The 15,701-nt window shown below is 31.2% G+C and overlaps 3 protein-coding genes across 5 annotated transcripts; 1 reads left to right on the top strand and 2 right to left on the bottom strand.

Moving 5' to 3' along the window:
* Positions 1 to 73: 73 nt before the first annotated feature.
* LOC117131682 lies at positions 74 to 1,152 on the bottom strand. Its single transcript, XM_033283847.1, has one exon. The coding sequence runs from the start codon at positions 818 to 820 to the stop codon at positions 149 to 151; it is 672 nt and encodes a 223-aa protein (XP_033139738.1). The 5' UTR covers positions 821 to 1,152; the 3' UTR covers positions 74 to 148.
* A 1,724-nt stretch (positions 1,153 to 2,876) lies between these two features.
* On the bottom strand, positions 2,877 to 4,627 carry LOC103852130 (cysteine and histidine-rich domain-containing protein RAR1). Of its 2 annotated transcripts, XM_009129027.3 has the most exons (6): positions 4,372 to 4,627; positions 3,966 to 3,968; positions 3,802 to 3,884; positions 3,538 to 3,692; positions 3,224 to 3,459; positions 2,877 to 3,132 (listed from the first exon to the last, which is right to left on the bottom strand). In XM_009129027.3, the coding sequence occupies exons 1-6, from the start codon at positions 4,474 to 4,476 to the stop codon at positions 3,028 to 3,030; spliced, it is 687 nt and encodes a 228-aa protein (XP_009127275.1). In that variant the 5' UTR covers positions 4,477 to 4,627; the 3' UTR covers positions 2,877 to 3,027. The 2 variants fall into 2 exon arrangements, with proteins under 2 accessions (XP_009127275.1, XP_033139737.1); XM_033283846.1 differs by lacking the exon at positions 3,966 to 3,968 and having other exon boundaries at positions 4,368 to 4,602.
* Positions 4,628 to 8,414: 3,787 nt separating this feature from the next.
* LOC103852128 (transcription factor bHLH36) lies at positions 8,415 to 15,367 on the top strand. 2 transcript variants are annotated; one of them, XM_009129026.3, is made up of 3 exons: positions 8,418 to 10,697; positions 10,916 to 11,251; positions 11,813 to 15,367. In XM_009129026.3, exons 1-3 carry the CDS (start codon positions 10,530 to 10,532, stop codon positions 11,873 to 11,875), a joined length of 567 nt encoding a protein of 188 aa, XP_009127274.1. In that variant the 5' UTR covers positions 8,418 to 10,529; the 3' UTR covers positions 11,876 to 15,367. The 2 variants fall into 2 exon arrangements, with proteins under 2 accessions (XP_033141681.1, XP_009127274.1); XM_033285790.1 differs by having other exon boundaries at positions 8,415 to 10,697; positions 10,916 to 15,367.
* Positions 15,368 to 15,701: the final 334 nt, after the last annotated feature.

Here is a 15,701-nt window from a genome sequence, read left to right as displayed (position 1 = left end):
CATATAAAAGAAAGTTTAACATTAAAATTGAAAACATATGAAAATTACAAAAAAAAAAACAAATAATAAATAAAAGGAAACAAACATTTTATTCAATTCAATAAACTTTTATAAATTATATGTTATTTGGAAGATGTCCAAATTTAGTCTATATATTTTCAATCAAATCGTTTTTTAAATTCTGATGAGCTTGTCTATTCCGAACGCTTGTTCGACGATCAATCGAATTGCCGAGATTTGAAGCCATATTGACGGAAAATGTATCCACGTCTCCTCTTTCTTGTAATTCATCGACCGCATACTGAGTGGCCGATGATCGTTCATCCTCAACAATCATATTATGGAGGATGATACATGCTCTCATAATATTCCCAATTTTTCCCTTATCCCATAAATTAGAGGGGTTTCTTACGACCGCAAACCTAGCTTGCAGCACTCCAAAGGCACGCTCCACATCCTTTCGCACAGCTTCTTGGTTTTTAGCAAATAATGAATGCTTGTCACTCTGTGGGAGTCGGATAGACTGAATAAAAGTCGCCCAGTTCGGATAAATGCCATCCGTGAGATAATATGCCAAATGGTACGGGTTACCATTCACATAGAAGTTTACTTCTGGCGCAACTCCGTTAATAATGTCATCAAAAACAGGTGATCGATCAAGAATGTTAAGATCGTTCATTGTACCTGGAGTTCCAAAAAACGCGTGCCATATCCAGAGGTCGTATGAAGCTACCGCCTCCAACACAATTGTTGGTTTTCCGGTTCCTCGGGAATACATTCCTTTCCAAGATGCTGGGCAATTCTTCCACTCCCAATGCATAGACACACAAACGTTTTCAATCACACAAATACAAAACCGAAAAAAATAATTACATGCAAATCCCAACAAGGTAGATCGAAAACGAGAACCAAATACATGCAAATCATACGGAGGAGGAAGACCTACCCTTTCACCTTCGAATTGCGGAATACGATGTTGATGAGAGAGGAGAACCGTCGACAGAACCGTCAACAGATCCGTCGACAGAACAGTCGAGAGAACCGCCGAGAGAAAGGTCGAGAGATCCGTCGAGAGATCCAGAGTCGGGAGGAGATGTCTCGGGAGGAGATCCGTCGGGAGGAGAACCGTCAGAGACGAGATGCGCCGTTGAGACTAGATCCCCCTTTCAATCGCCACAGAGAGAACGAAACAGACAACGAAAGTGAAACTCGATCGAAAATCAATTTTTGACTTACGGATTTTCCTCGGCCATTCCCACGACGCCGCGTGTCTCCTAAGGACGAGACAAAATACTTCTTAGTTAAGCGGTGTCCCTCGTGATATTACCCCTTTTTTATTTAAATTAAATACGAAAAATCCTAAGATATGTCATTAGAATGACCGATAATGTTGCCCTTAGTAATTTTGTCTGATGTCAAAAAAAAAAAAAGTAATTTTGTCTTTACTTGAATACTCTTTCATACAATTTGGAATATGGTTATTTTATCCAAATTTGGTTCAAGTATTTTATATATAAATTATTTAAATTTATCTTAATACCTCCCAGATATATATATTTAAACTATTTCATATTTTATTTAAAAGTACCAAAAAGTAGTTGAATTATCCAAAAATAAATAATGCTTCCATAGTTATTTTTGTAGTTTTGAATATGTAAATTAATAGTCAAAACCTTTTTAACTGAAAACTAATCAATGATTGTACATCGTATATTTTGATTATTTTCTTAGGCAATATTAAACTATTAACAATTATTCTTTTTTTTTGTCAGCCTTTTAACAATTATTCAAATTAATGGAAATAAACTTACACAATATCTTCATCATTATACAAGAACCGTCAATCGTGAAAATTCATAATAACGTTGTTATACACAAATCCTCTTAAAACAGATACTAGATTTTGATCGCGCTTAGAAAGCACGGATTTATTTTTGAAATTAAATAAATTCTTCTTATATAAGAGATAATGTATAGGTTTGAGTACATTTACCCGAGTACACTGAACCGTACCAAACTGGGAAAAAAACTCAAAATTAAGCTGAATTTCATAAATAATCGAGCATAGAAAAAATAGAAACCAAAGTAAGGACCAAATGAGTACTTAAAATTTTAAAATACAAATTATATACCTATTAAACATAACTAAACCATTAAAAATTTATACTATTAATAGAATTATATGTGGTAATGATCACATTTGAATAATTTATCATATATTCATATGAATTTATTGTTAGAGCAATTATATAATAGATTATGAGAAAATAATAAATGAATTTATTTAAATTATGTAAAGTATTTATATAGTTAGAGAAATATAAGTTAAAACCAAATAAATAGTTAAGTTTAATGAAATGGTCCAACAACCTTATAGATTTTTTAGGAGTGATTCCCTTTTAATAGTATAGATTTTATGTGGTAATAATCACATTTGAATAATTTATCATATATTCATATGAATTTATTGTTAGAGCAATTATATAATAGATTATGAGAAAATAATAAATGAATTTATTTAAATTATGTAAAGTATTTATATAGTTAAAGAAATATAAGTTAAAACCAAATAAATAGTTAAGTTTAATGAAATGGTTCAACAACCTTGTTTAATTAGATTTTTTAGGAGTGATTCTCTTTTAATAGTATAGATACTTATTATCGGTTATAGACTTGTACATATAATATTTTCACAATTTGTAACAGGTTAATAATTCAATTCAATTATTATAGTTAAAAATAAATATATAAAAAACTGGTTTGGAACTCATTTCAATTGGGGTTAAATCCAGAACCAATTCATTGGATGTAATAATTTAAGATCTGTTCGAGTATTTAATCTAGGTCCAATTCTTCGCATCATGATACTTTGCCAGTCCTAATCAAAATCATTTGAAGAGCATACAAACATTTATCCATATCTTTATGGAAGGAAGCATTGAAAACAGTACAATGAGCATTTTAACCATTACATATGATTGTTCCATAAGATGGTAAAAAATCTTTTGAAAATCAAATGGATACATATCAGACCGCTTGATCGGCGCTGCTGCTGCTGTGCCAACCTTTGGTACAAGGAGGTATCTCCATGAACTCGTCGAACTCTTTCACGTGAACATCGCAACACTTCCACTGCACAACAACAACAACAACAGCAAAACACAATCAAAAACAGTTTAAAGAAAAGAGTGTTTCGAGCAAAAGAAAAGTGTTAAAAACGCACCCCTCTCAGTCTGTCGTGGAAGACCGCAGGACCTGGATGATAGCTACAAGCAGTCTCGTGATTGTCTCTCTCCTTGAACGTTTTGCCACACCCCTTGTTTTTGCACACTTGCGGTTGATTAATGTCTATAACAACCTTTTTAACCGGCGCCGGGGCTAACGACTCAGTCTTTTCTCCTTGCACTTGTACTGGTGTGTTCAGGGCCTGCTGACTAGTCTGTTCTTTGGGCTGGGAGCCTGTGTGGTTAGGGACAAAAAGTTTAGAGATTCTGTTGAAAAGAATATGGAAAACAGAGAGAGAGCGGAGATACAAACCATGGTCTGAGCAGAAGAAGCCTTGGCGGCATCTGGAGCAAGAGTCTTTTGTAGCAGCATTACCATGTGGAGATGAAGTAGGAACCGTGACAGGCTGTCTTGGAGCCGGTTTGGCCAAAACTGGTTTCTCAGTTGTGTGTTTACCTGTCTTACATCTTTATTTGCAAGAAACAAACAAAAAGTATCAGTGTGTCTCACTGCGATCAACCACAACACAAAGACGGACATGGGGTTATTATACATGATGAGGATGTTATTTATTACCCAGGGATTTCCAAGAACAAAGTGAAATCGTGACTTCTTTGCTTGCAGCAGCTCCATTCTTTCATTCCGTCATGGAAAAAAGGCTGCACGTATGAATATTTCTAGCTTTAACTCTCCGAGGAGATGAGTGTAACAAAATAATAACTAGAGTAAATTTGACTTACTCCCTGCTTGGTGTCGACAGCAAAAAGCCAAGCCAAGCCAGACCGGAAAAAAAAGTGTGGTAAGTGAATATGTAAAGATACAATGAAATCTCCAAGCAAGCATAGATGAAGAGTTGTAAAGATGTATTCTATTGTTGGTACATCGCTAACAACAAGACCTACTTCTGTGAACAGTACTTATTATAGATGCACTACATTATTTTGTTCTCCTTATATGTCTCAATGGTGCTGGTGCTATTCAACTAAATTCAAAGGGATAATAATAAATATGCAAGCAGTTGATTGAAAAGTCTAATGTTTGGCAATTCGAGAGTTAAAAGCTAATGTTCTTAAGACTAGACCTATATGACATGTAAATAAATAAAAAACAGAACTGAATCAATTAAAGGAGGGAAGAAGACCGTACAGAGGCATGAAACCGACAAGAACCGTCTGGATTGTCGTCATCGGTGAACATGGCGTTGCAGCCAATACGTTGGCACTGTAGCTTCGTTGCAGATCTTACTTCCATTATAGAGCGTCGAAAGAGTACGTTGAGTGAGTGAAAAAAACTCGAAGATCTGAGCAGCGCGAAACTGATTCTATGTATTCAGATCGTCGCTGACCCTAAGAAGATTGGAGAAACAATGCGCAGCGAAAGAGGAATAAACGCTGTAATAGATATATTATGGGCCTGGAATTGGGCTTTTGTGTTTTTCACAATCTCGATTTTTTTGACTTTCGTACAAGACCATGTTTTTTCACTTATTAGTGGCAGTTGCATTGCAGAATTCGAACCGTGGCTTGGTGAGATGGCAGGTGGTGCCATCTATATCTATACTATAATAAAAGGGGGATATAAGCTCTTTTTAGAGTGTTTACGTAGGCACAAAAAATCGTTCAATCAGAGAGTCTGAAGTTGCCACGTCATCTCATTTATTTTTTCGTAAAAAATAAAAAAACAATACAAAGGAAATGATCGAACCCGGGTTAGTGTGACATAAATATAGGACAGATACCACTAAGCCATTGAAACTTTCTTGGACACATATACAAGAATCGTTTGTTTACCGGTCCGGATCCGTTTTTTGGGTTGCTTTGTCTCCATCCTCTCAAGGGCTTATCAGTCTGATGTCTGCTCAAGAAACTCTTCATCTTCCTTAACCGGTTCTAAGAAAGCTAATGAAATTGAGTCTGAAATCATGTGGAACCATTAGAGAAACAGAGTTCTTCTGTTTGTGTCTATACAATCTTGAAGAGATTGAGCTTAGGACATGTAGAAGTATTTTTTTGATAAAGAAAGAAGTATTGGTGATGTGGTTCTGCTGAAAGTTTCAGAGATTTTGGAATCTCTCAAGTCTCTCTTGATATATGACGGTAGTAAGAAATACACTTTAATTTATTTCATGAACAATTCTAGATGCAATTATACTTTTTGAATCGTTAGATTTGCGTCTACCGACATCTCATCTCTCTTGCTGCAAATTTTAAATCTTTATTTTGTGACATGATACAGTTTAAAGGCATATCCAGAGTATATGGTTCGATTTTGAGAGCTTATTAAAAAAAATTTGGATCACAAGAGTATAAGACAGATATATATGTATCACTCTCTTCCCTGAAACCAATGATAATCACCATTATGAGTTTGCATGAATGGTTTCCAGAAGCTGATAAGATCAAAGATTCAGCTAGACAAAGCAAGCCGCTTGGGAAACCAAAAGTATTGATTGGCGTTGTTTTTCTATTTTTTAGTTTAAATTTATTTTGTGAAAAAAGAGTATTTGTTGCTTGGATCATCTTCTTGCATTTTCATGTGACTAAGTTTGAGTCTCAGAGAGCATCTTTACGATTTGTTTTTCATGGAATGTACTGTTTTATATTTGCAGTGCTTACTTCTTTTTTTAGCACTCGCTAAAGAATAAAGGTTAACTATAAAATAACATAATAGTATACAAATGCGTCCAAACGTATCTTAAAGAATTTGTGTAAGTTTAGATTAATTGATATTTTTATCATGTAATTTAATCACTAAGGGTCATTTATATACGCAGCTTCAAAGAAAAAGGGTCTACTAAAAATTATTAAATACTATACGAATACGTGTGCAAGTAATAGATCAAACATATTGCTCTCTTCTCTTTACAAAAATTATTCTAAAATGCCTATGCGATTCATACCAATACGATTTGATCCTGATAACTATCACACGATCTAAAAAATTTACATCAGTACATGACATCTTCTCTACGTTAAAAGCCACATTAGTCAAAGGTGTGTTTCGATGCATATGAAACGAAGTATATTTAACTGAGCATATCTTAAGCCGTTCAACAATGGGTCCTGCTTAGTTTCTATTTAAAACAAGTTGTGATTCTTAATCTTCGCAAACAGATACTCCGCGGCGGACGAAACCTCTTCTTATGAGACACCTATGGTTGCAATGAACGAGGTAGTGATCACACTTTGCTTCACTTACTACTTTGTGTTGAGAAGTGATTCATTGAGTACAACCTGCAAATGAAAGAATGGAAGTTAGTGAGAAGAAGAAAAACTAAAAGGCAAGAAGAAGAAGAAGTTTCAAATCAATCCAAAGTCAAAGCTGAAGATGATGAACGTGAACCAGATCATAACAAGTCGTTAGTAAGAGTTGTTGTTTGTTAAGGAGTTGTTGGAATAGTTAAGTTGTGGGTGTAAAGATTGGTCTAGAGACTAGAGGTATGGATTAGGTGTAAGTAAGCAAGAAAGCATGATTAGAGTGAATAAGAAGTCTACTATAAAGATGGGGGTTATTGGGAGATAAAATTGTGTAGAGTTTGTGAACTTTAAAAGTTACTTGGATAAGAAAATATATATACACTAACTTACAAAATTTGATCAAACTTTTGTAAATTGCTACTTCATGAATATTTTTTCGAATTATTTTGAATTTGTTTCTTTATATTTCTCAAATTGAAACTATTTTTATTTTAAATTTGAAAAAGAATTTCGATTTTTTATAACATATAATTTGAAAGCTATATAAAATTTAAAACATTTTTTTTTGTAAAAAAATCAAAAACTTAATCTGAAAACAATAAAAATTATTTTATTTATTATTTATTGATAAAACAATAATTATACATTTCAAAAATCCATTTATATAAAATGTAATGAATAATAATTTTGGAAAAATAATTTGGGTTGAAAGTGCAAAAGATATTTGGCAATAATTATATTTTGGATACACATCATAATGAAAGGGAAAATTGTAAATATGGAACAAAAAAAAAAACAAATAGATTGTCCCTATGCCATAATATGAATTATAAGTTGTCCACTTAGTATAATGTTTTCTGAAAATCCAATTAAACCCTTAATCTAATCTTAATACATTTTTTATAAATTTAATTGTTTAAAAAATTTAAATTTAAAAAACAAAAGAAAGTAAATAAACAAAAGCGGATGTGGTTAAAAAAAGGGGTTAATTGATTATTTCCTAAATAGGGGAGACTAAGAACCCTAATTCCGGCTCCTTTTTTGGCGATAGAGAACAAGTCGATTTCAAGTCATTGGCTTCTAAGAGCTTGCCGTCACCGGTGTTCCTTGTGCCGCTAAGACTCTGCCGGTCTTCTTCTTCTTCTTAATCCAAGTCTCAAAGACCACGTCTCACTTCTTACCTTTAAGGGTTCAAATTTTTTCTTTTTAATGTCACTATCAAGAATTTTTTTTCTTTAGTGCTCAGTTACACTAAAAAGTGTAAATTTACAACATACACAGTTTTATTTACATCTTTACAACATAAATAACTGGAAACGCTATTCCAATCCATATATAAATGTGTTTTCCACATTTACAACACAAGAAAATCATGTTAGTAGAAAATGATTCTAAAAAAAGTGTCAGTACGAAGAGTTAGAAAATATACGATAAAATATAATACATAACGTTAGAAATAAATTATCATTGATCACTAAAAAATCATGTTAGTAGTAATAAAAATGAAATGATAACACATTTATTAAAATCATAGAACGACACGCAACAATGTGTTATTAAATATACAAACTACAAATTAAATATGCTCAACGCAAACACACAAAGAAACTAAATTATTAAAAAATTAATATACAAATAAAACTAAAGCAATATTTTGTAACGTCAAAATAATAAATGAATAAAAATATATTATATTAATAAAATAGATTTTAGATTTTAAAGACTTATAATTCATGTAATATTACAAAATTCAAAATTCGTTTATTACAATTAATATTTTACCTTTAGATATATTAAAATAATATTTTAGATTGATATTCAATTGTCAATTTCAACTATTACACATAAAAAAATATTATTAAGTACACTTTTTTTTTTTAAAAAGGGTTTTATATTTTAAGTAGGTTATTGGAGTACTTTTTCTTTTCGTGAATTTATTCATGATGAGATTCCGATCTTTTAAACTAAGATAATTTATGTTCTATACATAATTATATTTTCTTACATAACTCTAAAATCTCGGACTTGATTCTTCATATTTTATTAGTTAATTGTGTTACATATAATAGAAATATTTACTTCAAACTAAAAATATAAAAAAAAATCAAATTTAAAAATTAGTTAAGTCAAGTTAAAAATGATAAATGTAACAAATTTAAATATATTATCCGCGCGTAGTGCGGAGAAAGGATCTAGTCTGAATAATAATAAATTCAGTATTTTTCTCTGTCATCTGAATATTTACGAAGAAAACAATTAATTATAATTCAAAACCAATACAAACAGACCAATAATAAAGTCAGTTTCTTTCTCCAAAGATATTTTCTGATTTAATAATGTAAAAAAAATTTCTGGTTCAATAATGTAAAAATATTTTCAAAATAGTAGAAATTAATATTTTGCCTATTTTAAATTTGATTTTTTTTAAACCAGAGTGGATAAAAAGAAGTCATATCCATATTGTTAGGGCGAACTGTTTACGAAAACGAGAAGTAAACAATAATAAACATGAACAAAGATCAAAATTAGTTTATTATTGATCAATAGAGCATGAAATACAATGTATTAGACAAACTCTAGTTCTATCCGCTGAACTCTATAGTCGAAGTCTAGAATAACCTCCCTTGTTCTAGGGTTTGGATCTCTCGTACATAGATTATTCGTAGTCGGAAATTAGTAGAAATATTCCATTTAGCCGGAGGCATGAATTTCTTTGTTCTATTGGTTTGGTGGTTGCTACGAAGACGATTTCTTTATGCCCATCAAAGAATGATGTGGGTATGGAGCCGAGATTTATTAAGGCAAGAATTGACAGAAGTCTAGAGCCGGGATTACAAAATTTAATAACTCCTCTAGAATTCTTTGCCCAATATTTATTAAATGAGACTTCTTACTTATATGATTTTGTAATCATTTATATTTTATCATAACCAAAACCTTTGAACCATGGATCGCAAAAATTTTAATGTGAGACTTTTAACAGTTTTAGTAATTTATAGTCGTTTTAAAAAATCAAAATATAACATATACTGAAAAAATTAAATTTTTATTATATGGTTAATGTAGTTGTTTAATTTATTTTATTAATTTAAAGTAAACGAATATGATAGAGAATACACTAATTTTTTTATCAAATCTTTATTATTTAAAATCATTAATTTTTATATATATTTTAGCCACATTAAGAAATTCCGTAATTTTTATTTAAAGAAAGAATGAAAAACATTAATAACAAATTTATGTTTAGTTTAATAAAAAGCTTATTATATATTTAGATGTACCAAAATATTTTTCTAAGAATTTTAAAACTCATTGTAGTGATGCACGTGGCTACCACAAATATTGTAATTCTTCTATTTTAATATATTGGGGATAAACATGAATAAATGATTACATAAACATATATGATATGTTAGCATAGAGAATACAATCGATCATAAATCATAGAAATGTTACCACTAATATAAGAATCATATTAATGTTGCACATGCCCACACCGTCCACCTAGTTTTATTATAAAAATATTTACACAAATTTTGGTCAGTATGAGACATTTAAAATTTTAATTATATTATTCATTTTAAATCATTGAAAATAAAATCACTGCAAAACAAGTTAAAATAAATCCAAATCATTCAGAATTCTCAAAATTTTAACCCACCTTATATAAATAAATAAAATAAATCATACGAAAAAAATTGAACATAAATTTTAAATAAACTTAAAATATATAAATTATGTATAAATTTTTAATAAACCAAATAAATCTCGGACAGCGCGGATCTAGTTTTAAATTATTTTCCGTCATTTTTCTGATACGTCTAACCAACGTATCTTTTTTTTTGTAAACTAAACCAACGTATCTTCTTCTCCATTAAAATAATTTTGTTTGACAAATCTTTTTATTTAATAATTTGCTCAATCCTCAAGACTGCAATAATTTTCAACTTTACATCAAAGCCCTGAGCTGTTTCTTCTAAAAGACTAAGATCAAACCAAGATCACAAAATCCTCAGGAGATCAGATCTTGCTGTCTCAACATCATCATCAGGAGAGAATCTCTTAAAGAAATATAATACAATTAGTTAAGAGCATCAAAGCTTTTTGATGGACGATTGTCGGGAGAAAAGAAGACGCTGTACGAAACTAAGAGTAAGTACTGATAACAACGACATGGAGAAGATGATGCATAGAGAAATTGAGAGACAGAGAAGACAAGAAATGGCTTCTCTTTATGCTTCTCTTCGTTCTCTTCTCCCTCTTCATTTCATTCAGGTCACTCCCTAATTCCTAAAACCCTAATCTTGATTTTGATTTTTGATGACTCCTTTACATCTTATAATACACAGTCTTTGTCATTTGACTTGGTCTACCGTGTAAGAAAATGAAAAAGGGATCATAGCAGGTGTTTTGACTTTGTGTTTCTCTTACAAGTTTACTTAGATCTAAGCTCTCTTGTCGCTTGTCTTGTCTTGATATTTTACATTCTGTAGGGTAAGCGTTCGACGTCAGATCAAGTGAATGAAGCGGTTAACTACATAACGTATTTAGAGAAGAAGATCAAGGAGCTGAGTTTGAGGAGAGATGAGCTCATGTTACTGTCTAGAGGAACCCCCTTGGATGATTCGAAGGATGAGATGGAGACAATGAATCATGTGGTGGTTCGTCAGTGTTTGGTGGGTGTGGAAATAGTGTTTAGCAGTCGCTCCTGCCGTGGCCAACCGCGGCTTTCGAGTGTTCTTCAAGTTCTTAGTGAAAATGGTCTCTGCCTTCTTAACTCCATCTCCTCTATTGTTGATGATAGACTGATTTACACTCTACAAGCTGAGGTAAAGTTATCTTACTCCTATAAAACTTCAGCTATGCCGATTTGCGTTTGCATTTACATGTTACAATATATATAATTTTCAACTTGCTACTAAAACATAGCAATTTTTAGTTTTCATTTAATACTTTTACAAAATGAAAGAAATTTTTTTTTTCTGTTTTCCGTTTTGTATTTAGTTAATATTATTACGTTCATTAAAAACTACATGTTATGGGTTCCTTTATTTAAAGATTAACACAATTTTATAACATGTCAACTGAAACACAGAATTTTTTTTTGAAGTCATATATATATATATATATATATAGATACCCAGATTGATATGCATGAGATTCAAGAATATACTATCTTACGCATCCAATATGTGTAAAGAGATTAATCATAACTACTGTGGTTATATTTATTTCAAGAATACGTTTACACATGTCACATGTGGTAACAGTCTTTCGGCCGCACTTTTTATGTAATATAAATCCCAGCCTTTGTGTACGAGCATACAACACTATGCATAAAGTTTATGATATGTTCGAGGGTACAATAATATGGCTAGTTTTGTTTGCAGGTCAACGATTCGAACTTGATTGACTTATCAGAACTGGAAGAGAGATTAACCAGAATGAAGTAAATGGTTTTTTCTGTTTGTTAAATGATATTCTGAGTGATGTACATGGTTGTTGAGTTGGTTTCTCTTAACTTGTCAAGCAACAACTAATATAAATTACGTGGTTAGTTTATTTGTACTTGTATTGTTGTGTTGTGTTCACTTTGCATCTATTTGACTATATGTATGTATTTATCTTCTTCTTCTTTTCTCAAATGTAAATATCATTTCATAAATGAAGTTAAGATGTAAGCAACAAATATAAGACATTTAGATTTGGTTCCATTGCAAAAAAGGTAAAAAAACATGGAAGCAAAAACAATGGATATCTTAACCATTTTTCTTGAGAGCGAATTGAACATGACTAATAGTAGCGCTACAATCTTGAATAATTTGAGTTGGAGGTTGAACCGAGCCAGGGAAAAAAAAGGAAGAGACCCAAAGACAATCGAACGAGGTACACAACACTAACAAGAAATTGATTCATCTGGCTTCATGAATTCCTCAAAAGAGTAGAAACAAGCCTGCTCAAGGACCGTCCTCTAGGTCAGAGCTGGGAAAACGATTTGAACTAAGTTCCCACAAACGACAAGATAACACTAACCACATTAGCTTAATAGTGCTCAACTGGTTCAACCACACTTGTCCACTAAACCGGTAAAGAGCAAGAAATTGAGGTAACTGATATGACCGACTATATACTTTCATTATTTATTCTCTTCCCAAACAATTGAATATGACCGTTGCTATGATAACAAAATCAAAGAGACGTATCAAGACATAAAAGAGTCCACGATATATATTTATGTTTTCGATGGTTCTTTACACCATATATAAGCTTTTGAACTTTCTCCTGTATGTTCATTTCGACAACAGAATTTATCAATATAAATAGTCAATAAAAATGTTTTCCCATTGTGAACTTAACTAAATTGTTTGTGTTAATACCTAACAAACCTAAACAAGAATTAAAACGTAATATGGGGTTTTGCTTAGTAATGGCATAAAAAAAATGTGATATCTGGAAAAGTGGAATCCATGAGCAGGCTGGGATATTTTGAGATAGAATTGAAACAGCTGGTCTCCATCTATTAAAGTTAGGATCTTTCTTGTCTCCTCTTTCATTCTGGTTCCAAAATTGTCTGAGCTGTCTCATCTTTTAACTTGTTCCACTCCACTTCACTCATGCTATCTATTTATACTTTATTTATAATACTTAACTTGTCTTCATTGACGGCAGTTTTACTAACTTGTCTTCATTGACGGCAGTTTTACTGTGTAAGTTTTTAATATTTCGACTTAAAATTATTGTGAGAATTTTTTTAATCATATAACCATTGCATTACATACAAGCACGTCACACTGAGGTACTGGTGTTTCAAATTATGCCAATTCTATTAATTAATATGATATTATCTATTTTGGTCCTTTGATCAAAAAAAAAATCTATTTTGGTCCTAGATGCTAAACTATGCACGAATTTGCTTTTGGAGTTCTCCCAAAAAACTTTATACTAATTAGAATTGGATATTACATAAATACTATCAAAAATTTGTTCGGTGATTTTTTTATTTAAGTAAATGTTACTTCCTTTGTTTTTTTATATTAATTTTTATGTTCTAAACTATATGACGTTTTTCGTTTTTTATGTAAAATTTATTAACATTTAATGTTATATGACCAATGATAATATACCTTCTGTTTTATTATTGGTTGATTTGAGGTTATGTAAATAATTAATGATGTTTTTGTTTAGAAAATATAAAAAATTAATGATTTCTTAATCTATGTGCATAATTCTAAAATGACTTATATTAAAAAATGGAAAGAGTACAAGTTATGTAATTTTCCCTTTTTCTTTGTTATCTATCGGACTGATTTAAAACTTGAGAATTATATACAAGCCAATAAGGAATACATTCAACGAGGCAACCAGCTTATGTTTTAGTATTTCCTTCTTTTTATCAAATTTCTGGTTATTATATAATTACCATTTTGAATATTATATAATTACTGGTTATTCTTTAAATATCACCATTTTGAAACCTGTCTCTTTTGGGGTGATTACTCTTTTATGCCCTCCCGGGAACACATACTTCAAAAAATTAGTACCGCCTTGTCCAACGTACCAAATCCTCAAAAAGCTTTTGCTGACCAAGCTAAGTCGAAGGAACGATGCTATTTACCGGTGGATATATACATATGGATGCATAAACGTATACACATGTTCGCAAACAATAAATAAGTATACAAATGAAAAACCGTAACTCGATTTGTATAGTGTACAAGAACCTCTCATTGACTCGTGCAGTTAACGAGCTAAAGACTTCAAGTCCTACGAGGCTACGACCAAACATACGAGCTAAAGATGTATTCGAGAGGTAGCTGACTACGAAGAGAGGCATAAAGGATGGCCATTTCTTGTCTTCTTTGCCGTTTGATGTTGCGATGAAGAAGCTTCTTCTCCTTCTTCTTTTCATCTCTTTGTTGAGACATACGACTCTGGCGCCTTGGTTTTTTTGAATTATTACAAGGATCCATGAGTTGAGAGGTTTAGCAATAGCAGATCTCAGTAGGATTCGTGTTTTCTTTCACTCTTTTTTTTAATTAACTTGTCAGGTCTTATAATAGACTGCCCTTACGTAACTGGGCCTGTCTTTTTTAATCGTATTTCATAGATTAGAAAAATAACAAAACTAGTTGGAGTTGTTCTTTTCTTTAGTATATTTTGGTTTGATGTACTATATATTTATTATTACAATTCCAAAATGGAGTAATGGTTAGAGTTACACCATTTATGGAGTAATTTTACCCATTACTCTTTATTTTGGAGTTAATTTTTTTTTATTTATGAAAAATTCTTTTAATTTTTTAATGTTTTATTTTTTTACTTAAATAATATTTAAAATAATTTAATAACATGAAAAATAATAGGATATTCCGCAAATGATTATTTAATAGTTTTAGATAAAGATGCATAAACATTAAAAAACATAAATAATATAAATAAAGATACCATAAAATAAATAATTTAATAATCCGGCAAATCGCTTCCGGTCGGTGAAATACTGTCCAAATGAAGAAGATTTAGAAGGAGCTTCTTGATCTTGTGATTCAGGATTTCGCTTTGATATCCCAATTTTGGACTATACAGTAGATATTTTAGAATATAAATTCTTAAACAAAGATCATCAAGCAAAAAAAAAAAAAAATCAAATTTGGTGTAGAAACTACACCAAATTTAGTGTTTTGGTGTATCTCCAACTAGGGCTGGACAAATAAACTGAACCCAAAAACTCGAACCGAATCCGATCCGATAAAAATGAATTCGAACCGATCTAAACCCGACGTAAATACTGAATGGGTCTTGTTTTGTGGTATTTCAGGTTATAGGTATTATCCGGACCGAACCCGAATCTAAATGGATATCCGATAGAACCCGAAACATTCAAAACCTCGAAAAAATCTTGTACCAAACATGATCTCAATTCCTAATATGTATCCAAAATACACTAAGAAATATTGAATATCTAAAATACTTATCTATTACATGAAGGTTGGTGGTTCTATTACATGAAGGTTGATGGTTAAAGATGGCCGTTGAATCTTGAAGTATTTAGATTTTGATTTTGTTTTCGTTAAACAATGTTTCTCATTTCATGAACTTGGTTTTCGTTTTATGCTTTTATTTATTTGGTTTTCTTTTTATCAGTAAATATGTTTACTTTTCGTTTGATTTTGAATGATCACGGTTGATGTTCTTTATTTTTGAATCGATTTTACTTAATTTTTGGTTACAAAATAGGTACAAATCAGGTATTTTAAAACTGAAGAACCGATTTTACTCATA

Source organism: Brassica rapa, chromosome A02, assembly GCF_000309985.2.
Source record: "Brassica rapa cultivar Chiifu-401-42 chromosome A02, CAAS_Brap_v3.01, whole genome shotgun sequence".
Lineage (NCBI taxonomy): Eukaryota > Viridiplantae > Streptophyta > Magnoliopsida > Brassicales > Brassicaceae > Brassica > Brassica rapa.
The sequence above is the reverse complement of the archived record's forward strand: the minus strand, read 5'-3'. Positions and strand labels throughout refer to the sequence as shown.